Source organism: Pipra filicauda, unplaced genomic scaffold (genome assembly GCF_003945595.2).
Source record: "Pipra filicauda isolate LSUMZ 115617 unplaced genomic scaffold, ASM394559v2 scaffold381_size687511_pilon, whole genome shotgun sequence".
Classification (NCBI taxonomy): Eukaryota; Metazoa; Chordata; class Aves; order Passeriformes; family Pipridae; genus Pipra; species Pipra filicauda.
Genome location: NW_024104511.1, coordinates 612,837 through 638,530, shown reverse-complemented (window position 1 = coordinate 638,530; position 25,694 = coordinate 612,837). Strand labels below are relative to the sequence as shown.

Sequence of the window (25,694 nt, the reverse complement as noted above, 5' to 3'; positions counted from 1 at the left end):
AAACAACCCATCACTTCCACCTGGAAGCACTAAGATCTTTTGCATCTGATGCCACCATGCCAATGGATTATTAATATCCTTATATTTCATTCTGTTGGCTCTAATCTCTTAGTCCATGGATGGTTTTGGATCCATCCAGTGCAGCACTGGCACTGAGTAACCAAGGAGAAGCCACCAGCACAATGCTCCTCTGAGAGAGAATCCCATAACCAGGAGCTCACTCATCCCATTGCTCTGCCTGAATACTAGGTTTGTTAACACTTTGGGGACCCAGCAAGACCCATCTTCTCACATTTCCTATTCTAGCTGGGCTTCTCTATTGGCATTTTTCCTCCTGCACTTCCCTTTCCCCCAAACAAAAACCAAGAGCTGAGGGGGTTTTTTTACACCCCACACCACAGGATCATCACATGATGCCTGGAAAGGACTCACCTGGAGGACTCACAAGTCAGTCAAACTGCACAGTAAGGCAAAAGAATAAATCCTAAAAGCTAAATATTCCACATCAGCATAGCATGGCCAGACCTGATCCCAGTGGATGTGCTGGGCAAGGGGCTCAGTTCTGCTGTGCCAAGGCACAGTGCCCTCCATGCTCTGCCCATGGGCCTGTTCTCCTACACCTTTAGGGAGCCAGGAGCTTTATCTACCTGATATTTGAAACATTTTAAATGCTGGCAGATAGATCAGACTGAGAAGAGGAAAGGAAGAGAGATCTGGTTTGTGTTCACAGCACATTTGTCTTTAAGAGGTTGTTTCTTCCAGAAACTACAGGTACAAGCAGAGAGGTTTGGTTTCAATACGTTAATCCATAAAGTCTCCCACACAGCAAATTACAGTCACATCTTTGCAAGTTGTTTTCTTCCTCTTTCCCTCATTTTTGCCCTCCAGGTAGCACCAAATTCCTCCCTGCAGGGCTGAGCCCCTGCCCAGGCAGTGCATAAAGTACCACTGGTGAATTATCTTCATGGACACAACCTGTTCACTCCTAAGCTTGCACTCTCATGTTTAATATACTGTATTTACCTCTAATTTCTTATAGGAAACTTAAGGAGAATTTTTTCTATAAAAATCTGTGAGTGAGACTGTCCACCAGACACCTCAAATCTCAGAAAAACTGGTCTCCATTTGGCTTGTACAGAAAAGAGCCCATTTTGTCTATTTTGTGTCTGAAGTTGAAGTCACCCACACAGCTCGAAGCTGTCTGGAGAGGCTCAGGAGTTTGCTGACAGCAGATTCTCCACCTAAAACCCTTCAGAAAATGAGACTTTGCAGGAGTGGCTGAATTACAAAGCACTTGTTATTTAGTCCTGGAAATCGCTTCTGTCACGGTTATTTCTCAAAAAGAGAATGGGGATAAAAGGTGTTTATAGAGAACAAAATAAAACTGGCCTTGGGACAAAAGAGCTGCTAATTTAAAGAGTTTGGGGGTTTTTTTTCTATGTCTTATGGGAAAAAGGAGGAGCCCTGCAAGGAGCAGGAACACAGAATGGAGATGACCCACCCTTCCCAGCCATGTACATTTAAGGAAAACACTGTGGCTAGCAATCAAAATTCTGGATAAAAGAGAATTTAATACGCTGTTTATATGATTTTCTATAGATTTGTGTCTTCGTTTCTCACACTAAAGTGACGACTTTCAGTATTTTTAACAGAGATGTCCCCCCAGAACCACTCACTGTGGGATTGGCCGAGAGCAACTGCTTGTCCTGGATCAGGTGTGACCGTCCCACTCGGGACACTGCCGGGATGTGGCTCCTTGCCATCCTTAGGAAAGCAGGTGATGATCACTCCAGCACAAACTTGGGGTAGCACTGAAAAATACATATATTTATCTTACCTGGCAAGGCCTCTCTGCTGGGATAGATTTCCCACCTCCAGATGTTTGGAATGAAACTTTTAGACTGGGTGGGATTTTTGGAACTCCAACGTTCTGTGCTGCCAGTGGCTGCAGTGTTTGTTTTTAATGCACCGCCCCCCTGCCCTACAACCACTTTTACCAGCTGATGGAACTGCAGACTTACCTTCAGGATTAGAGAACAGGAGGATTAAGAGAATCCCAAACCAGAGCTTCCCTTGGATTTGGACTCAACCAGAGGTGCAGAATGTTGCTTAGAGAAATACTTGAACCTGTGGCCCCATAAGGCAGGTAAGAACAACAGGATATTCAAAAAGGACCTGATGAAACCACTTGGAAATTGTAAAACCCTGAAGCACCTGTCATGGGTATTGCACAGGTTTGACTGTCTTTTATTAAGGTTTCCTTCCTCTTTTCATGGGAATGTACCACTGGAATTCCATCAGCTGGAGGCCTCTTATTCAGTATTTTGTGATCTAGTCCTTTGACAATGTGGATGGACTTTGGAGACCTCTCAGGCTGTTTTTAGAGGAAAATCCTGCTAAATATAGAACTAGGGGACAAAGAAAAAGCCAGACTGCCTGTTTCAGCCTACCCATGACAAATGGCTGGCACAGAGTCTGGTTTGACTTCTGCTGTTCCCACAGCACAAGGGGAAGCCCAGAGATTTCGGATTCCGAGGGAAAGCAGAGCCAGCACCATCACTGAGTGCAGTCCAATGGTTTTTTTAATGCTGGCAGTGTCTGAAACACAAGCCCTAAAATCACCCAGGCCAAAAGGCTGGATTTGGCATGTTAAATGGAACCAGGATTTCCACACCAAGTGCATAGTTTGGGAGAGGCCTTTGGAAAAAGGCTGACTTAGAGCACTGACTTCACCCTCCCATCACCAGCGGCCTCTGACCAGAGCATCTGTAGTAAAAGGAATTTCCCAAATTTTCCTAATCTCTGTGAAGCTGTTTTCCCAGAGGAGTAGGATCTCCTGGGAAATCAGAGAAGGAAGCACTCCAGGACAAGAAAGGAAGATGACTCTTGGCACAGGGTACAGAACATCCAATGTTCAATTACTTTAAATGCCAGGGGGATATCTGCTTTTTTTATGAGCAGAAGTAGCCTCTGCCTCATTTAACAGTGTAGGTCAGAGAGGGGGTGGAAAAGGGCTGTTTCACCCAAAAGCTTTTTTTTTCCTCTGAAAAAAAACCCATGAATGAAGAATTTCAGAGGTTACTTTTGCTGCTCACAGAGTTGCTACTAAACCTCTACATTCCCCAGCAAGATTAGCAAAAACCTCTTCATTTCTATAAAACAGCGACTTAAAACTTTTAATAACCAAGGGTTTTTGTTTCCTTGCTTTTTACTTGTATAGAAAGCTATTGATTAAAGTCCATATAGAGCTGCTGGAAAGCCAACAAGCCACTGCAAGACTTATTTTCAGATCTTGCTCACAAATTAGTCTGTTATTCAGGTTATACTGTCCCAGGAAATCTGGGGACTTTACATGGCAATCATTGTTTTGGAAGCAAATTCATCAAAACAGTACAGGGGATACTGATACAAAACAGCATCAAGAGAGAAATTAAGAAAATAAATTATTACCTGAGTGATTGGATCCTCATGTTCAGAGGAAAAAAGCTCATTATTGAGAATATGAAAGAATTTGAGAGTATTACTGCAGGTGGGCAAATTAAATCCCAAAGCAGGAAGCCCAGACCAGCTGAAGTTGTACCAACACTTTCATTTCAGTTTTATACTAAACAAACCATCTGTCACTGTGGAATTGGGATTCAGTGGTTTTGTACTCATCCTGCCAAAACAAAGAGATTTAATAAATGCAAACCCCTAATCACTTTTCAACCTCTGTTTCTGCAGTATCCTGACAAACAAGGGAAAAGTTTTCTTCCCCTCAATCTTAAAAAATAAGCCAATACACGGCTCACTGAACTGCTCCTAAATTTATACTTTATTGTTATAAGTCCTTGAGTTTCATGAGATTGAGTTTCATTTCAATGAAAGGCTGTTGCTCAGCAGTTCAAAGCTTGACACATCCAGAAATGATGAGTTGTTAAAAAAAATGTTATGGTTAAAAAAAACCCCAACCACCCCCAACATATTTATCAAATTGTTGCTGAAGTCTTACAGATAAACATTTTTTTGTACTCCCAAAAAAGTTTTTATAAATCCCAAGAAATTGACACCATTTGGGCTGGCTGCATTCTACAAGAACAGCTCTTAAATAAGGTAATGAAATAATTTAGTCTCTGCTTCCAAGCAGCTTTCGCATTACCAAAAAGCTCCAGAAAAGTATTTTAAAATATCACAGTATAAGGAGTTCTATGTACACGAAGAGGCATCAGCAGCAGGAGTTACAAGTGATAAATTAACCCTTGGAAAACACTTGAGACATACAGAGTTACAGATAAATAAGACCAATAAAATCTGTGGGTTTTCTGTTTCGTTTATTGAAATATGAGCAGCAGTATGCAAAAAATATCTTTAAAAACATAACATAGCAAAACCTAATCATTTTAAAATTAACAAAATAAAAAGATGTTTAGAGTTAAATGAAAAAAAAAACAACAACAAAACAACAAACCTCATTGCTAGAACTGTGTTTCCTACAATGTAAACAAAAGCATAAAGGTTATGCTTGCAACGAACACAGAAGCAGGTTTATGGAGCAGCACAAAAAAGCAACATATTGTTGTAAATCTGATGGTTTGGTCTATTGATTTGAATTCAGAATGGGGAAACCTTCCTAAGCAGAAACTTCACAACTACAGAAAAAAAAGTTAGTCACCTCTGCTGTTTGAAGCAAAACATTTAGAAAACGTTTTGGTTTTGGGGTTTTTGTTTGTTTGTTTTTCTAGAAACCATCATTAGCAATTTGAGCAAGTAAAACAATATCCTGAAAAAATTATTATTTCAGACTAGGGAGGAAGCCTGACACATTTGAATGTCCTCTAGAGTTATAGTGCAAGGATCCAAGTTAATCTCACACCCAAGAACTGACAACTTTCACATTTTAATACTGTGGGGGGAAAAAAAAAATCATCATTTTGCTTCAAGCAAAAACTAGAAGAATTCCAATAATTTAAACAATTCTACCCCAAATTGTAACACAAGTTGAATCATTGTTTTGCCTACTGGGCTGTTAATTTGTCTCTCATCAGGCACACTAGAAAATTGTGGTTTGGTCCTACAGATACTCTAAGCCACTGTCAGCCCTTCCAGCCTGATGCAGTTAAATGGGTGTAAAACACAAGGCACTGATTGACTGCCAGCACTGAGGTGCCCAAGGAGCAAGATCCAAGCTCTTATCCCAGGGACTGCAAGAGCAATCCCAGCAAGGATGGGTGTCAGCCTGCTCCAGGCTCTGCTGGTGTTGCCAAAGCTGCCAGTCAATGCTGTGGTTGGTGCAAAGGAGATGCCCAAAAAGAAGAAAATACACTAAAAAAGCCAAATCAGTTTTCACTGAAGGGTAACACCCAATCCAAGCTGGGCTACACTGGAAAGGCTCCTTCTTCCACTACCACACTACTGGTTGATTTAATTTCTCCATCCCTCCATCTGGGTACAGAAGTGATTTATAGACAGGATGCTGCCCCAGCAGCAGCACTCCCTGCTCTCCCTGGACTTGACATATCGTTGGGGTCAAAAAACTCTCCATCCAATCCATCTGTGCACCGATATCTCATTTTGTATCAGCAGCACAGATGAACTAAACAGGATTAGGAACACCATGAACCAGCTGCACACAAAATTTGCTCACTAGAAAGCACCCAAAAAGCTCTGCTTAAAAGGAACAGAGAAGCAGAAGGCAGACAAATCTTCCTGGGTTTGCCCCTGCTCCTGCCCTGCCAAACCAGCAGCCACGAGGCTATCCCAGCATTGCAGATATTGCAGTTCCAGAACATGGACACAAGCAGAAAAAATGCCAGAGCACTTTAGCACTTAATGACAGCATCAGAAGTGGGTTAACTGGATATTATTGCAGAAATTATGGTTCAGTGCACGGGCAGCCAATCAAACCACAACACCAGCACTAAGCACCAGCTCTGGCTCACAAACACCCACCTCAGCACCCATTCTTGAGTCACTCAGTTGGCCACATAAAAGCACACATGTGAACAGAGATGAAGCCAGGTGAAAAACATCTTGGATAAAGTAAAATCTTGTACCTACAATTGCAATCTTTCCTTAATTCAACGTGCCATGGCATTTATTACAAAAGCTAGTCAAGAAAAATAATACTCTGTAGTGTCAAATATACATATTCAGCTACTTGACAAAAGTCAGGCCCCGAGGAGAAGAAAACAAGCTGGATTCTGTGGCCAACTGACTTGGCATCTTATTCAATCAAAAGAACTGTCTGTGGGTTGCAGCTCCAAAGAATGAAAGAGAAGACCCCAAAGGTAAACAGCAAATAATGTTCCTCCCCTTTTCCTGAAGATGCACTTGTTGGTTTTCAAACACACTTGAGAAACTGTTTAAAAAAAACCCAAAACACAAAAAACCCCCCCCAAAACACCAAGTAATACAGAAATTCCTGTACAGGAGAACATTAGGGTTCTGCAGAAGTGTTACAGTTTATTCCTTTAAGGCATTTCAGAAGAAACATTTTAAGGACACGTAAACAATTTGAATCCTTTAAGATCATTTTGTTACGCAGGTACCATACGATGCATGATTTCCACATCTGAGCAGAAAATGTCATTCAATAGAAGACACAAGAACTTGTGTAAGCAATCAATGTCTCAGGATTGCAGTAATTAACTGCAACACATCTTTCCATAATTATTTGCATATTAGAGTTTTCAGCCTCTCCTCCAAACACTGAACCCTTTGCTGAAGAGATATTCAGGAAAGAGAAAAAGGAAGGTGAGAAGTTAAAAAATACAAGAGGTTTTTTCTGCATGCAAAGATATTTTGTATATAATTCACTTCTAATTCTCTTAGAGTATTTCAGCCTCCTTTTTTATCATAAAAAGGGGGAAAACAGGCATAAGTTATTTAGCTGATTTCTTTTAGTGTTTAGTACAGTGTTTGAATTCTCCACCAAAGCTCACTGATGCAAACTTCCTGAAGTTCACCGAGATCTTACACCCAGGTCAGGGCAATCCCAGACACACCTACAGCTCGAGTGCAGAAGGGATTTGGAGTAGCCCTGGGAGAAGGACTTGAGGACTGGAGCACCTCCCCTGTGAAGACAGCTGAGAAAGCTGGGGCTGTTCAGCCTGCAGAGGAGAAGGTTGTGTGGGGACCTCACAGCACCTCCCAGTGTCTGAAGGGGCCTCCAGGGAACCAGAGAGGGACTCGTTGTCAGGAACTGCAGTGACAGGACAGGCAGTAATGGGTACAAACTGGAAGAGGGAAAATTTAGCTCAGATATCAGGAAGAAATTTTTTCCTGTGAGGGTGGCAAGGCACTGGCACAGGTTGCCCAGGGAGGCTGTGGCTGCTCCAACCCCAGTTGTGTTCAAGGTAGGCTGGGTAAGGCCTTGAGTGACCTGTTCTAGAGGGAGATGTCCCTGGGCTTGGCACTAGATGATCTTTGAGGGCCATTCCAACCCCTGAGCATTCCATGATTCTGTGATTCCTTACATGGGAGGAATTTCATCATCATATTAATGCAGTGCTTCAGTCCCACAAAGCTGCCAACTACAGTTACAAGTCTTCTGATTGAACCCCTGCCATGAGGGCCAGGAGTGAGACCATCCTTTCATGCAGGCTACAAAGAAGGGATTACTTTTGGTCATTACCAACAGGTCTGCATTAAATTATCTGGAAGTAAAAGCTTCTGCATTCAGTAACTCATTTGCTAAGCCACTCACAGTCTTCAAAGAGACTCAAACTCATACTGAAAGTGAATTAAATACAGTGTAATCACTAATACTGTGTAATGTCTACTGAGAGATTAAAAAGGCCTACACAGATCAATTCCAGACAGGTAAAATAAACAGCTAGAACACCAAAAAGAAAACAAAAAACTTATTCCTTCCAAAAAGTAGTAAGCACTGCCATTTACAAATAGTAGTGTTTATGTTAAAAAAGAGAAGGGTACCTAAAAAGAGACAGCCTTGGCAACCAAATCCAAACTGCATGAGTGTAAATCAAAGCAAACCAAGAATTACTACTCCAGAAACGTGCAAGATGTTTACCTTGTATCAATTACTATTTTAAATGGTGGTTAAAAGAGATGTTACAAAACCAAAGTGGGAAAAGGCTAAGAACTGCTATTCTGCATTAATATACAGTGTGTTTATGACAGCATTTTCCAATAGAAAATACAAGTGTTTTTACACCACTCCAATATTTGTAAAAAGTATATTCATGTGTACACTTAAAAAAAAAAATCACATTGTTCAATCTGAGGCAAATTAGCCATAATAAAGTCTAATTTTGCTTATGACAGATGTCAACCTTAAGATGTTTAAACCACTATGCTAAAAATACAGCTTGCAAGCTGGAGCTGCACATGTTCAAACAGTTTCATAAACATTAAAAAAAAATCCCAAACTATGATATGTATTTATTTTCTGAAGTCAGTCTCCATGATTCTTGTCCCTACAGGACAAAAAGATTTTCCAGTTAAGACATATGTCTGTTTAAGTTCTAGGGGAAGGAGGGGAAAAAGTGTTCTGAATTTCTCAATAGACTATTTTTTCCCTTAGGGCTCAACTGTCACTTAAGCATCACAAGAACAATTTGAAATGTAAAACTGATTAGCTATACACAATGGAATTGGTCACAGAGGGATTTAAAAAAAAAAACCAACACAATTAAACCATAAGATCCATTCTCCATATAGCTCACAGTATCCACTGGAAGTTGCTCTAGAATTAGAATAAGTTCGCTAAAAATAAGGCTGGAGATAGAATGTCAGCACTATGAGACAGATGAGATGGGATTCAGAGGAGAACCCATTTGGGTAAGTACTTTATCCAGCCACTGGAGGGGCCCGTGGAGGTGGATCTCTATCCAGCACGGGGTGCTCGTGACGTCCTGTCGATGGTACTCGGCTCCCCAGCCCTGCAGGGGGAACACAGGGTTAGCCAGCAACTGCAGGACACGGCTCTCTTCTAAAATAACACTAACAACAAGCAGGGAATCAGGACCTAAGATACTTATCTGAAGGTAATTCACAATTTAGGAACACTTCTTATCTAAAGGAAAAAACCTGAGGCTGGGCAGGAGCAGGAGGGAAGGGCAGCTGGGAGCCTGAACTGCCCGCTGCAGAGCTGGAGTGACCACACGGGCTCCTGGGGAGCTCTCTGCCCACTCCAGGAGGGCTCCTGGCATGGCCACATCTCTCTTCTGCTTCAACCTCCTGCTCCCTTATCCTCCACACTCTCAAACTGAGCAGTATTTATCCTAATTGACAAAATCAACATGACATCTTTTGGACAAGATGCAAAAAAACCCCTAGAACTCCACAGTAAATCCGAGAGGGACAGTATGACAATATCTTCATTAAACAATGCTGAGAAAACTCCTGTGAGACAATAGCACAGCTTGACATCATAAACTCAAATCAAGCCTTTTTTCCATAATCGTTTTTTTAAAATAATATTAATCAATTGGAAGGAGTTGAATATTTTCTGCAATCAATTCTACTCCTTTCTACTCACGGTCTTTTAATGGACCTGTTATTCACTTTGTTCCTTCAAATTTAGAGCACGAGCTCAAATCTCCTTTAATAAAATTACAGCAACCACAATGATTAAATCCCTGTCCTGGATACTGAAGTAATTAAATACCTAGCCAACATTCAATACAGCAATCTGTGCTTTTCCTTTCTTGCACTGATTTCCCTCTCCCCAAATTAAGCACTTTCAATACACTGATCATTGAAAAGACCCACATCAGGTCAGGACAGCTTTGCTACAGTGCTGATGGAATTACTCCTAAATACCCAAACCCACAATTAACTTAAATTGCCCTCAAAATAACTTACCTTTACAAAACTCATTCGAATGGTGCACATTTTGGTGAGCTCATATACTGCTTCAAATCCATGGTTGACAGACTGAGCTAAAAGCTGAGCAAACTCCTGATTGTTAAATATTTTCAGACTGCATCCACTGGGAATCTTGCACACAGTTGTTGGATGAAAGCCATGGTGGTAGTTGCAGTTCCTGCTCTGTACAAATATGCTGCTATCACTCAAACACTCAGCATAGACTTCTCCACCAACATAGTAGAGATGAACTCCTTGAAAACAATGATAAAAACATGGCAAATTAGTTCGTTGTCTCTGATTTTGAGGTGGTTGTAGTAAATCCTATTTTTTTTAAAGTAAACTTTCTGCCTGAGCTTTTCAGAAAAGCTCTTTTGCTCACACTATAACTTACTTTCCCATTTCAAAATACAGTAGGCTCATGATACACCAGCCACTAGATGTCCTTCTCTGACTAGTTACAAAATAGAATGAAAAACCTACTGCCACATTTCTTTCAACTGCTATTTCAAGTTGTTTTTTCTAGAGAATTTATGTGCCTTTTAAAACTCCAGTTTTATACAACTGGTAGCTTCTGCCTATGGCAATTCCAACAGAAATAAGTGTGTCCTGGGAGAAGGGTCAGACATGAATGAGGAAGTACATCCATGCTCTGATTTTCACAGCATCTTATCAAGCCAAAGGAGAGGCAAGTCCAATTAGTTGCTCGACTTAATTACCATCAGGCTTTACAGACCTTAAAAATCAAACATGGTATTTTATCCCTAAACAGTCTTAACTGTTGTCAGAACAATTACCACAAAGCAAAGTTGAAGTTCCATAATTTCTATTAGAGATGTAGACATTTCAAAGCTCATTGCAGCCAATACCACCCTACAACATGCTGATGGATCCTGGTTACATTCCTGACCTTGGGAAGATGCACAGGATTCCTCTGCCAGTACCACTGAGAGGGGGGAGCCCAAACAAAAGAACCTGACAAACCACTCACACCTCAGGAATCAGTTGTTCTCCTTTATAACATTGTTTTATTTATAAATTGTCTTGGATAACTGCATTGCAGAGCCAAGTTTCCAACACACATCAATAGAACTTGTGGTCTCCAAATTATCTGCAAAATTTTGCCATATTTATAGAAGTTTCTAATTTAAAAAGACTGTTAAGGGACAGGATGAATTTTCATCAAGCAAAACTCAAGACCAACTTTACCAAATGATCTCAGGCACAATAGAAACAGGGTTCTCTTCTCAGGACTGACTTGGTCACAAAAGAGAAGATATTAAGAAAAGGAGCACTGCAATTTAAGATAATCCAAGCACATTCCATCACAGATGAAAACTGTGCATCTCTATGTGCTATCAGCCAAACAGCACAGGAAAACTAGAAGATCTTGCAAAACCTGCTGTCTCCAGGAATCCCTCCCACACACAAACACACCCCATGGATTCACTCAGACAAATGAGCCCTTGCAGTTTTGCATTAGCACTTCAAAGTCCTGCTGCCAACTCACCAAGATATTTGAACACAGACAGCAGGTAATGCCTTGCAACAACAAAATAAAACAATCTTTGATATACTGTACAGTGGGATGAAGAATATGATTTAAGGAGGAGAGAGAATGCAGAATAGCAGGAGTCCTGCAAGGTTTCTTGGTGCTGAAACACAAGAGCTCTAGGTACATTGTCATGGGGGCTTGTTTGTTAGGGTAAATGATAATCTTGTTTGGCAAGGAAGAGGTAAAACTTAGTCTTTTAAATTAGCGCCAAAGAAAAATGTCTGCAATTCCTGACTAATTAGAATTAAACCATGCCCAAAGAAGTTGTCTTCTGATTCTGCAGAGGTAAATAATGTATCAGAGCTCAGATCACCTCTGGTATTCTCATCTGAGAACAACCCCTGCTGCAGTGCAGAGAGGGTGAAACAAAGCCAAGGCCTTGGTTTCCTAAGCCCAGCTTTACCTTTGCCAATGTGCCGCCGAGTGTTCTCGATGGTCGAGTTGCGATTTACATTCGAGAGCAGCCCTAAGCAGAACCTGTTCTTGTTGTTGGAGGGATCTGTAAACCCATCTACCAAGACACTTGTGGAAGATGCATGAAAGGCCTCCCCAACACGATTATTTAACTCATAATACACGATGGAACACCAGTGTTTGGGTTCTTCATAGGCAACGGGTTGGACATCTGAAAAGAAGCAAACAGAAAGAACATTTTACCTCCCAAAACATCACCAGATAAGTAAAAGCTTAGCTGACACTTAGGATGGGCAAGGACTATCCTGTTTAACATCTTCATGATTTTTATCTTCATGCATTTTAGCTAGTCTGCTGATTTTACAATTATTTTCCAATTTTAAGTCTGATATTAAACTAAACAACCCCCCTACACGCACACAAAAACACTGGGATAACAGGTGAAACATGATTCTCCTGCCCACTTTTAAAAAAATCTGTTATAATGGCTATTTTGGGACCCAAATTTTCAGAGCCTTATTTCACATATAATTCCAGCAACAGTCAAAGGTGGCAGAAAAGAAACGAAAAAGAGTTCAACTCGTTGGAAGCCCTCAGGCTTTGAAAACAAGAGATGAAAATAAGCCAGGCAAGTTTTATTTCTCAGTTTTCTCTGCTACAGCCCCAGTTTGCCTTGAATGACTTACCAGCGAGGTTTACTGGCCCATTTGAAGTTATTCATTCAGTTTGGTCGTGAGCTGCAAGAAGCCAAACTATGTAATTTTACCCCAGACCCCACAACTCACCTCTGGTGGATATATTTGGCATGATTTGAGGGATCATTGTATTGCTTGTGTCCATAGACTGGGAATTATCCTGCCCCATTTGATCATCAGGGGGCATATAGGCAGGAGGTGGAGTATCAGCTACAGAGGTGGAAAAAATAAGAGTAAACCTCAACAATTTAGAATATTTATTCATTGTACTGTTGTAAACATACAAAAAAACCCCCAAACCCTCTTGAACAAGAGATGTTAAAAAATTTGGACCCATTTTCAAAGTGATCTGAAAACAGCCAGCTGTCTTTACAGTAAACTCGTTCAGTAGCTGAAGTTTTACGTATGGCACTAACAACAAGATTGGATACCTTAAAAAAAATGTACTTTTTTCTTTTTGCCCCTTTTTTTTAGTTTAATAACTGCACTCCTGCAGCTGGGAAAGATGACTGTGGTTCCCACTTTTTGCCACACAAGCATTAGTTTTCTTGCCTCCCCTTTTCTCCATGTTCAAAAATAAAGTGGTAGAAGAAATAACTTTATTTGCTGTAGCAGAAAGAAGGCCTATAGCAGTTTTGGGTTTTTTTTTCTGCTTTTGTAGGCTGAGGTCATTATAAAAGTGGGGATCTCTGTGTTCTTCCAGCAGCACACAACTGTGCCCCATTAATGCATCCATCCCAGTGATCCCAGTACTCAGCCAAGAGATCCCCCTGACTGGGACACTCTTTTGGGGGAACTGAGCAATCAGAAACAACAAAGATGAGGCCACTGAGCCTCATGATTAAAATCATTAATCAATTAACTTCTTGGCTTTATAATCACACCAATAGCCAGACAATCAGTAAGACTTCTTTCCTTTGCCCCTATTAATTGTTTTCCCCTTTTTTCACCCAAATCAGCTAAAGAGAATCAATTTAGTCCCATCTGTTTCTAACAAAGATTTGCTACTTTTTTCCAGTTAAACACCACTGTATTCAGAGAAAGACATCAATAAACCTCTTGCTCTGCCTCTTATATCTGCTTTCATTTCATTGCTAGACATTCTTTTAAAGTATGTATCAGTTATTCTATACTGAAGCTGTGCAAAATAATTTACCATTATTATATCCACGACAAAAAAACATTTGGAAAAATAAAGCTACAATAATTAAGTCTGACCAGTGACAAAACTAAGAAGAAAACTCCCTGAAATACAAACAGAAAAAGCAATTTATTGCAAATATCACAAAGCCCTGAGGTAATAAATCCCAAGAGCACAGGACATTTCAATTCTTTTTATTGAACTGACATTCAGGCTGGACTTACCTGGGAGCTGGAAGGGACTGGCTGGCCCCGAGCTGGCTGGGGAGCTGGGGTAAGTGCTGCTGGCTGGAGAAGGGGGGTAGGGGCTGTTTGGGGAGATGGAGAATGGAGTGTTGTTGGGCTGCTGGAAGGAGTCAGGGAACGTGGCGTTGTGTGGCATGTGGGGCTCGTTGTGGCTGAGGTTCCTGAACTGAACCAGGAGGCTGTGCTGGGGGTTGAATTCACTATGTCGAGGCACTAACACTGGAGGTAGAACTGGAAAAAACGCAGAGGAAAACCAGGTGAATTCACATTAAAAACTGAGCTAGAAGGAGATCCAAATGATGTTCTGTTCTGGTCATCATGATAATTCAACACTAGTGGGGTGGAAAGAGGAGCAGGGGGTTAATGTGACATGCCTTTACCCTGTCCTCTCTCCTTTACTTTTTAAATTATGCTTCATGAAAGACTCAAACTTTACTCTTGCAAAAATCACAAAACCACACATATATCTCATGCAACTGGAAGATGATCTTTCTTTTTAAAAACAAGAAACCAACAAAACAAACCATGTGGCACGTACTGAAGTACTGATGCAGAAGTGCAAAACTCACTGTCTGTGTGCAGGAGTAAACCAGTGAAAATGGAAATACAGTCTGTATTACCACAGCCAAACTATATAGTTACATATTGCCCCTTTCACTGAAGGCAAACAAAATCTATACTGCAATATAAAAGTATTGCTAAGCTGGAGTTTTAACTTTTAAACCCAGGGCTGCTGGAGTCTGGAATTCCAGTGCTGCAGTCTGAGCACTGCAGTTTGCAGTAGAGTTACAACCACTCTGTGGAACAACAGAAGCAACTTTTCACTCTGCTGTCCACAGCAACATCCTTCATGTTTCCCACTTGCAATCCTAACCCTACTTCCCTCCTCCCATGGCAGAATTCCTAAACAGCAGGCTTGTTACCTGACACAAATTTGGTACAAACCTTGCTCTGATCACTCTTGGCTCTATTCATCTCTGCTCTCTGCTGATTGGAATTCAAGTGGGGAACTCTACCATGCAAGAATTTTATTTCTTTTTTTTTATCTCCTCAAGTCATGTCACTCACGAATGAAATAGTAAAATAACATCACCAACTTTCTTGCAAGGACTGAGATTTTTAAAGAAGTTTGTCAACAAAACTGAAGTCTTTTTATCACTGCTTTCTGTTTTGCTACAAATGAGGACTTTGCTACTAACTTTAAGGGTAGCAGGCTGAAGAGATTAATCCCAAAGAATGGACAACACACCTCCCCAAAACCACACCAGCAATGTACCCTTTGAACTTCCTCTCCCAAACTCCCTCACACACCAGTTCCAATCAGTTCCACGGGACTGGAGGAGGGAGCGACCAGTAAGCGGTTACAGAAGATTTTGTGCAGTTGTAAGACAGTAATTTTCCAGGTACCTGGGCTCTCCACCCTCTTGTAGTGGTATGGATTGATGCAGACTTCCTTCTGTTTCGATCCAAAAGGAAATTCACAAATATCCAAGGGCTTCAGCTCGTGATGGCTCTGGAGATCAGGCCAGCGCCAGACGCGGCAGTAAATGACGTGGGGAAGGCCCTTCCTGTGGGACACCTGGAGCCGCCCATCCAAGGAGCGGGGGATGGTGACACACTTGCTGGGCTGGCCTGGGCTGCTCAGGGCTTTCTCCAGCTCTTCCATAGCACCCTTTTTCTTTTTCAGCTTTTTTACCAAAGCGTCAACAGCTTTTTCTGCCCATTTTTCCTCTTCGTCTCCTTGTTTCCAGCCCAACAGACGCTTTACAGCTGGGCTAGTAAAGGAGAACAAACTGGCCATTGACGTCATTGGACACAAAGTCTTCAGAAGGTTTGGTGAGTTTGGGCTGTTGGGGTTTTCTTTGTTTTTCCCAAATAATTGTCAGTGTATACCGAAGGCAGTTACTGCCACTGCTGAGCTGTGTTATTTCTTGGAGGCTGCCAAATGACCATAGAGATGTCAGAGATGAAGTCTTCACATCAAAAATGGTGGCTGATTCCCCTAATTTAGTTCTGTTAAAAAGATAAGTTAACAAGGGATTAGAAAACAAGTAAAACAAAAAGGCAGATAGTAAAAGACTCTCTGTTTCAGCATTGTACCTGATTTTGTCTCAAAACAAAAACCCAGAAGTACTAGGACCTCACCCCCCAAAAAAAGATCAGAGTCTCTAATTCTTACATTAATGATTAGTGGGGAAAAGGACCAACAAGGGATGATAGGGACAGCATAGTTCATGTTACTGTTCCTTAAATCCATGACTTTCCTTTAGAAGACAAGCTTGAGGAATATGCTTTAAAACTAACAGTCTATCCCTGTCATGCTGCCTCACTAAAAGACTAAACTTGCTATGAAGGGACAGGGAAGAGGGAGCAGTTCCAAGGCCAGTAGTGCATTCTCAGATGGACCTTTATTTCCCAAAAGGAGAAAATCCTACAGCATCTGCTTTTTCTTGCTTTAACCCTAATTAGTTACGTCTTGTTTTTGAAGAGTATTAAAAAAATTAGGAAGAAGCTGTAGATAGAGAAAACCAAACACAACTAAAAGAAAAACCCAATAAAAAGCTCCAACCAACCCTTCCCCAGCCACTCAGAAAGGTGGTCAACCCTTTTTTTTTTTTGCTGGAGCTATTTTTATGCTGCACTTCCTTATATCTTTTAAGAAGAATATTTGAAGAGCAGGATATTTTTAGCCTTTGGCAAAAGAAAAAAAACATTGTTTTCTTTTCCCCAGAAAAAGAGGGGAGGGGGAAGGCATGACAGAGTAAGGACTAGAAATGTGACCTTTACTACAAAGTCAGAAAGGAGAGGAGCAGAAGAGCCCAGGGCAGCTCATGAATGGTGTTTTACCACTCCCCAGCTCCAGAGCAAATCCTCCCCCCACCAATTTACCGATGACAAGAGGAAATGATGTGCTGTGGCAACGAACTGATAAGAACTTGTAAAATCCCTTGTGAATACTAAATAAGCAAGTACAGACAATGAGCAGCTGGCAAAAAGCAAGAGCTGGTCTAAGAGAAAGGATGTCAATAACAAAAGATGCTTCCTCTCCTGCTACAGAGACTGCCAAACAACATTGTCTCTCAGCTTTTGATAAACCACCGGGAATTAGAGCACCTACCACATGCCCAGACACCAAATCTGCACATGAGACACAAGGGGGGGGGGGTGGTGGTGGGAAGCAAGATTTAAGCACCTCTGTGCTGGTTCTCTTAGGCTGCGACCTTTAATCAAGAAGATCTTTCTTCCTCCCATCTTTGATTCACTAAAAGTCATCTGATAAGGCTTTTCCGAGTGTCTGGGCACATTTACAAGCTCGCTCAGACACCTGGACAGATACTTTTATATAACAGAAACATATACTAAGTAGCAAAGATACAGCAAACATCCCTAGGCAAGGCATTTATGTACCACAGATATTTTTTCTTCTGGGAGTTAGAAGGTGAGGAAAGCAGGGAACAAACCTAAGGACACTTGGTGTCTCTTGACAGGAAAAAATCCATTTATTTCACACTGTAGCTTAATCCCATTGGTACCTCTTTGATTATTCAGCTTGGTTTGAGTAAGATGGAGAAAAAGTGGGAAAACCAAAACAAACAGAACAACTGTTTGAAGACCTTTCTTCCTAAGCTTCCCATGCAAAAACAAACTGGAAAAAAAAAAGAAATTAGGAAAATAGAAGTCTCCCACTGCTTCAGTAAGTCCCTGGAAGGAACTGAAAAAAGTCTCAATCAATTATGTATCACCTTATTTCTTCAGAAATACAGACGTGTCTGCACTTAAAGTCTAATTTAGTTCCCCAGAACTACTACACAGAAGAACCTTTGCACCCTTCAAAGCAACAGGAAATACATAAAGAGAGAGAAACTTGGCCAAGAACTCAGACTAAATTTGTTCTTTTACTGAGGATAAAAGTTTACTGTTCTAAAAAGTAAAAGTTGTTTACAGTTGCAACTCACTTTCAAGCCTTGTACCTTCAATATCTCAAGATAACAGCAATTGCTCACAGCCCTAAAAAAGGAAATGAACCCACCTGGAGTCTCAGAGCAGAAAGAAGACAATTCAAAAGTTCTATTTTTGTTTCTCAGCTATGCTTTCAAAGAACCTAAAGCATCATCAAGGGAGAAGATGCACTAGAAATTCCTATAGTTAAGCTGAGCTCAAAGGAGATTTTAAGAAACTCCTCTTGGTGCTGCCACCCTGATCTATCCCATCTATATCAAGCAATCAAGTTTACAGACCTACAAGTCTGTTCTATGATCATCTATAACTGGATATTTTACTTTGTAGTATTCTGAATGCAGTGCATCAACTAGGAAAGCAATTTTAGTGGCTGCATATAATTTCAACATCATTTACCCACAAGTATGTCCGTGGAATAAACAACTAACTCAAAGCAAAGGAAGTTGGAACAGTTCTACTAAAATGATGTTTTGCAGTAACTAGTATTTGTAGGGCAAGTGTCAAGGGAATTTTGATAAATGACTCTGTCCTATAAACTATGATTTTACAAACAATCTGTTTGGAGTAAGTAACATAATTAACTCTAAAAGCTTTACATTTGTCTGAGGGCCTATCAAGGAAAGCAAAAAGTGTTCCAGAAGCATCATAACAGATTTGATCAAAACTGTTTCAACTTCTTCAAAAAAAAAGTTTCTACACACATACTTGGGCTGTAACCACTGAAGAACTAGACTGCTGAAGTTTAAAATATTGTAATATTTACTGTAACTCTATTTTGCCCCCCCATGAGCTTTCAAGACTTCTACTGAAGAGTATTTTTACCTGTTCATGAAAAGCAAGGGCAGAAAAGAAACCCTGCAACAAAATACTTTGAGAAGCGCAAATGACACTGAATTTATCTCATTACACACCTTTCAGAAGTTCATTCTGGAAGGCAAAAATTCTGAAGCTTTCCAGCTTTTGCTTTTTCTTAAGAAAACAAGGTAGAATTAAAAAGCTTCATGAATCATGAGCTATTTAAGGCCACAAAGCAGCAGGTTCAGGTATTTATGTAGGAACTTAACATTTTGATGTAGAAACTGCAATTCATGTAGGGTTTTTAAATTTCTGAATGGGAGGCACAAACCACATTTAGAACATTTACTTGCATTTGCTGTAATTTCAGCATCTCATTTGCCAAAGGTTTCTAAGTAATCCTGCCATCTGCCAGGAAGAGCCTCCCCAGAATATCTATATTTACAATCAATTTCTTCCGAGGCTTTAAAAGCCCCTGTTATGAGCTGTGATTGCAGCACAACAGTGCATCACTGTAAGGTCTGAGCACAGAAACAAATGCTTTAAAGAGTCACATTTTCATTCAGTGCTGCACAAATTACTCCTATTGCTGCACCTCTACACACAGCTGGGAACGACTTTCAGGGGGGGAAAAAAAAGCTTTCTTAAATTTCCTTAAGAAGCAGAGGGCCCATTATGCATTACCTTCTTTTATTAAATAACTTTTCAGCTGAGCTAGGGGAGAACATCAACTAAAAACATGCTGGTACTTTAAAAAAAATAGTTACAAACACTCTTTAAAGAGGGACTGTAATGAATTGCACGGAGTAGCAAGAGGGGGCTTTTAATGGGCAAGTATAAAAGGAAGTAATCACTGTATCAAAATGAGACTTTGGGGCATGCATTATTTATACATTGAAAGGTCTTGTTAATGACTACAGCAAATGGAAGGAAACCAGTTGTGTGAACAAGTCCATTGTTTGAACCCCTTCTTAATACCTCAGCCAGCCAGATATAAACAGTTGGCCAACAGCAGAACTTACAAGTTGCATTTGATTTGTGAAGACAGGACAAATATATCACCTTTCGCCTGCCATCACAAATACTAAGTAACTCCACTACCTTTTGGTGGTTCTTGTGAAACTTTCTTAGCTAACTCCATTAAACTGGCAAGTTTAATAGATTCATTTGATTCTGTATCAAGGAATCTTCTTTTGGCTAAAAGAGCAAGAACAAATAATGTAACATTACATATGGTGTAACTATTTTAATGAGAGGCACTTTTTGTGTAACACGTTCTGCCGTTGATTCCAAACTAATTTCCCACCTGCAAAATTTAAATTTGAAGTACCACTAACCAAGCAAACCATCACCCCAAACAGCCTGGCAATGAACAATGCTCCCACAGTTTATCCCCAAGGATAAATGGGTAACAACTGCATGGTCCTCATCCCTTCCCACTGCCAGGACTCAGCTTGTGCTGCACAACGACAGGCTCTATTCTTTTCCTGCTTAATTGACTTGTTTGCAAATTCAGGAAGCCTCCTGTAGCATCATACCCAACTGAAATAAGGAACTTCGCTGCTGATGATTAGAAGCTGCTTTGAGACTCGATTTCATCCCATAAACAAAGCACCACTTATAACCAGCAACACAACTGGCAGTTCATTAGAGCTGCTGCAGATCTGCAGCTAAAGCTGTTCTGCACTCAGCTCTTGTGCTTAACTTTATTGCCCCATCAAGCTCAGAAATGCTCAAGTCCTTTGACTCCATACACATATTTACATACTACATATTCATCCAGAGAGCTCAGAAACTCAACTGCAGTGTGTTACAGCACATTATGCCATATACACTTATAAATACTTTCTTTAAAACTACAACCTCACACATCAATTTCACCTGGTTTTATTAAAAATCCTTCTTTCCTTACAGATTTCCTGAGAGGAACTGTGCAGGACTGTGCTTGGGTTTTATTATCAGTTTCTTACACTGCAGTCCCCTGCAATGAGCCTTTTCTTGAGAACAAATATAGAAGAAAAGTTAACTCCACAGTTTCTCCAAACACATCAAGGATAAAATAAACCCTAAGATTACACTTTGGTTAAAGAACTTGGTTAATAACTTGAAGGGCCTACATGCCCCAGCCAATCCACAGAAAAGAGTTTTCTTCAGTTGCAACATCTCAGCCATGAGGAATATCATCAATGATACAGCTTTTTTATTTCCCTCCTCCCCTCAAGGCTAAGTAAAAGATGAAAGGAGATTTTATAAAGTATATCAAAAAGGAACTTGTGGTATTTTCATCAGAACTAGGCCTGCATAGCTAAATGTACATTCAGTTGGCCAGAATCTATGGTAAGTGCTTTTATACCAGCACTAGATTTCTGTGCTTCAAACATGCCTTGTAAGGCAATATGGTCTAACTAATAATACATGTAAACAAGAACAGAAAAGAACTGTCTGGTATCTTCCAAACTTTTACTAACCATGACTGCCCTCCAAACAGAAAAATATAATGACAATTTCAGACAGGCCTTTCTCACACAATACTTTTTCTTTTCATTTCCACATCTGTCCACCATCTAACACAGCTTAAAAAAATAACAGAACAAAAGCCTGAAGCATTTAGCTCTGTCAGCTGAGAAGTATTTAACCAGCACTCTCTTACAAGAAACCTAACAAAACTCTGAGGCCAAGCAAAAGCAGCAAGAGATACAATATACATGCAAGAAGTGGAAACAAAAGCCATGTAGCTCAGATAGCAAAGTGATGTTTCTGGTTTTTCTTAACATCTTCTCAAAAATTACTGTTAAAAAAAACAATCCCAGTGACAATGATTTATATCACAAAAGAGGACAAGGTCCAGTCAAAGAGTTCACAAATAAAGCTCCGCTGCATTTCCAAAGCACCCTCACTTCCATCTGATGCCAAGAAAAGCTCAGAAAAATTATATCCAAAGAACAGAGAGTTCTGAATTTGCTCTGCATCATGGCAAAACTTGAGTTTAACTGTGATACAGGGGGAGGGAGAAAACACCAAAACCTCCAAAGCCTAAAAAAAGTTAGTATCTATTTCTTCAAACATCCCCGCTGAGAACACAAAGATCCAGCGCTCCCATGGCCCTGGTCCCTGCAGCTGCTCTAATTACTGAGCAATTAGCTTTTGTACAAGTTCTCAAAAACTACAAATTCTGTCTTTGAACGAAAATCCCTCTCCCTTAAGTGTTTTGTCACAACTGTGCATTTTCTCACACTTCTGTTTCAGCTAACTGGCACTTTCCAACAGGAGCATTATGCTGGAAAATGCCACCATCCACAGCAGTCAGCCCTGAAACTGCCTCATGTTTATAAGATTATTTAAGACCTACTTTAACCAAAAGTTATCATCCATTTCTTAATTAAAGTTATACAGAAGAGCACTGCTAATTTTCACCAAACGCAGCAACAAAAGCCTACACCTCCACTGGGAGGTTGGTGCACATGGACAAGCAAGTGGGTGATTAAGAACGACCTCTACTACAGCTGGAGGAAAAAAATGGGAAAATTATACTTTTCACAAACCCTAAAGTATGCTAAAAAATTAATAAGCTGGACAAAGCCTTCCATAAATCTTGATGTTCGTGTGCAAGGCCCTCATTAAAGACTAAGATCCTACATACTATAACTTGGCAACAAAAAGCATAACCTGAAAGAAGGGACACTCTCATAAAGCTTTAAAAGAGGAAGAAAAATAAAGATGTGTGTGTGTGTGTGTGTGTGTGTGTACAATTCCACTCCAAGTGAATTGCAACAAGCCTGTGACAAGTTCACAAAAGCTGCAGGATTGGAGGGAACGCTGACAATAGTAACTCAGCGAGGTTTTTTTTCCCCCCGTGCACAGAATGAATGAACGGCAAAGTATTCTAAATTTGTCAGTTTGTGACATGCACTGACCCAGAATTCAGAGACACTACTTCATAGCTGCTGTATCAGTAGCAGGGACTCTGACAAAGATCCTCTGTCAGGGATGACAGTGCTGGCAGGCTCAGCCCTGGTGGTAGGTCAGTGGGGATACAGCCTTGGCAGGCACCGTCCTGCCCCTGCCAACCCACGCTCCAGGGCCAGCCAAGCTTCTCGACGTGGTCACAGGAACAGGGCTAAAAAGGCTTCCAGAAAACTGTGCAGGAACTTGCACTGTGACTAAAGGCAACTGCAAAAGTCTTAAATTACTGTTCAGCTTGGTTTTAATGAGCTGTTTATCATTAGCCATGGGGATATCTAAAGTGCTCTCAGCTCACAAGGGAACAAATCTTTTCGTTCTGGGCGTGAGCTCCTTACCTGTTCATATCAAAAAACCATATAAAGATCTTTAAAGAAACATTAACAGATTAAAATTCATTTCAGTCAATCTAGCAGAGATACTACAAGAACTTGTCCTTTAATTAAAAAACCCAAACAAACATAAAGAAAATGAAAAACAAGGCCTTAACTGGCAGTAAAAGATGATATAGGACAGCAGTATTTCTGCAGGTATGTAATTCAGCCAAGAGCAACAACAAAAGAGTTCTCAGCATTTTCTTAAGACAACTAAAAAGAAAATATACATGACATTTTTCTGGAATTAAAAGTGTCTTCTGAAATTATAAAGACCACAACATAATTTGCAAAGAACATTCACATAAACCCCAAAAGTCGCTTAACTGAGCACAAGCACTTCATCTTGGGAGACAGAACTTCTTCCAGCTCAAATAATATTCTGTGATCACCAGAACTCTGCACAGACCACCCACTCTAGGTGCAAGACTAAAAACCTGACTTCATAACAAGTACCAAACAGCAGAGGGTCCACAGTTACAGTTCCTTCAAGTTCCATAAGAGGTTAAAACTCCAAACCTCCAAATAAAAACCCCACCCACCACAGCTGTACACAGCAGCAGGCCCTGCCCTGCCGTTGGGAGCTTTTGTCATCCAGAGAAAGAAATGCAGAGGAAGCTTCTCTCTTCCTCCTTTCCCGTTTCTCAGCCCCATCACCACTGTCCATCTGGGCTTCCACTGGGAAAGTTCTCTTTAGGAAAAAAAAAAAAAAAAGAACATTCCTCCCTCAAAAGTATTTCCTCCACATCTGAAAGGAAAAGAAGGGTTTGACAAAGGCAAACCCAGTGAGCACATGGTTTGCTGGGGTTTTGGTTTGCAGATATAAGTGGCATTAGGCCCTTAGCAGCAATTTCAAGGCCAAGTGAACAATATTTTAATATCAGAGGTAGGAGTAAACCACTATCAAACGGTAGGGATTAAGACATTAAATCCAACACAGACAGAGCACTCTCAAAAGTTACAACACACTAATTATGAAACATCGTCAATTAAGTTATTTGCTGCTTCTATTAACTTCCACTACCACCAGCTGCCAACTTCATAAAGCATTACAGCTTTTGATGAGCACAGGCACATGACTGCAACTGTTTGCACCCTTTCCTTTACTCCTCTTCAATCAAATTCTGTGATTGCTCAGGAGGAGGACATTCTGTCCAGAACTTCCATAACTGACACACGTAAGAACAATGCTCATTCCAGTTTTCAGGATTTTAAAACCACCCATGGAAGGTTAATTATCTGAAATTAATACAGGAATGAAAACCAGCAAGAGATTTCATGCAGAACCATCACACACTGACAATCTAATTTCCCATGACAGACAAAATTTTGCTGATGCAAATTTTGACAGTTATTCCTTGGAGGTTTTGTTAAAGCAGTGGGCCCCAGTGACTCACTGAGTAGAATCTCTAAATCCCTACAGATTCCACCAAAAGATTCAACAACTATTACTGAACCTATTCAACAATATATTCCACACTACTACTAAATCAGTTCTTCCCTTCATCTACTGTGACATACTATTCAATCACCTTAAAGTCACACGAGAAACCCCACAACTGGCACAGATCACTTGATTTCCAGTCTTGTGCTTTTAACCGCAAGACCATATTTCCTCTATTAAGTTTTACAACCCGCAGAAGACAAAAAAAAAATAAATAATATAAATAAAAATCGCTGTCCTAAATCACGGAGGCTGCGCATCTGTTGTCAGGCATCTGTCAGGCGAGGAGGGACACGGTGGACAAGTGTGCGTGTGTGTGAGTGCGAGGAGTCTGTGTTTGTGTGCCCTCACATCGCCTCCCGCCCCTTTACCAGCCGGGCGGGATTGTTGCTCTCCTCTCGCTCGGCCAGGCCTGGCTTCAGCCAAGAGCTAGCTCTCGTCTCAAAAAAATAAAATAAAATAAAATAATAATAATAACAAAAAAACAACAAAAAAAAACCAGCAGCAAAAACTAAGGCACAAGCCCCGCGGTGCCCGCACCGTCCCCACGCGTGTCCGCGCTCCCCGCGGGCGGCCCCGCGCTCCGCTCTCTCCCTCACGGCGCTGCTCCTTCCCCCACACGCCGCTCACCGTCCCCTCGCTGCCCCTGCCCGCCCCCGCACCACCCTGTCCCGGCGGCCCCGCGGCGAGGCCTCGGCCCCGCGTCCCCACAGGCCCGGCCCGTTCCCCCCGCCCCGCTCCGGAACCCCGCGGCCCGCACCCCCCCCCCACACACCTCAAGCCCCCGACCCACCGGGCGCGGAGCAGCGGCCTCCCCGGGCGCGGTGTCGGTGAGGGGCTGGGCCGCGGCCGCCGCTGGCGCTGCTCCTGCGGCCGAACTTGTGCGCGGGGCCGGGACGGGACGGGCCGGGAGCGGGGCCGGGAGCGGCGGCGGCGGGGCCGGCGGGGCCAGCGCCGGGACCCGGATGTGCGCGCGGGGCGGGGCCGCGCGCGCGCCGCGGCGGCGGCGGGAGGAGGAAGCGGGAAAAGGGCCGGGCCCGGGCCCCGTGTGGGGAAAGTGAGGGGTGGCCGTGGGGAAGTGGGCGCCCGGGCGGTGTGAAAGGGAGCGAAGTCAATAAATGGATATAAATAAATGAGTAAACAAATGAGCGTGCGGGGTTCGGCGTCCAGAGAGTAACGTACCACACAGCGGAGGGGGAAAAAAGCCCCCCAAGGCCGCGCTGCGATGGCGGGCGCTGCTGCCCGACCAGCGGCTCAAACCGGCCCTGGCCCACAGCTCGGGGGTTGTTTTCACAGAATTA

General features: G+C 41.7%; 1 protein-coding gene across 3 annotated transcripts; it reads right to left on the bottom strand.

The window, feature by feature from the left end:
• Positions 1–4,291: 4,291 nt before the first annotated feature.
• SMAD5 (SMAD family member 5) lies at positions 4,292–25,324 on the bottom strand. 3 transcript variants are annotated; one of them, XM_027747644.2, is made up of 7 exons: positions 25,187–25,324; positions 15,268–15,873; positions 13,840–14,091; positions 12,565–12,684; positions 11,769–11,990; positions 9,808–10,064; positions 4,292–8,882 (listed from the first exon to the last, which is right to left on the bottom strand). In XM_027747644.2, exons 2-7 carry the CDS (start codon positions 15,668–15,670, stop codon positions 8,739–8,741), a joined length of 1,398 nt encoding a protein of 465 aa, XP_027603445.1. In that variant the 5' UTR covers positions 15,671–15,873; positions 25,187–25,324; the 3' UTR covers positions 4,292–8,738. The 3 variants fall into 3 exon arrangements, with proteins under 3 accessions (XP_027603445.1, XP_027603446.1, XP_039240800.1); XM_027747645.2 differs by having other exon boundaries at positions 8,724–8,882; positions 25,169–25,324; XM_039384866.1 differs by lacking the exon at positions 25,187–25,324 and adding an exon at positions 19,717–20,562 and having other exon boundaries at positions 8,724–8,882.
• Positions 25,325–25,694: the final 370 nt, after the last annotated feature.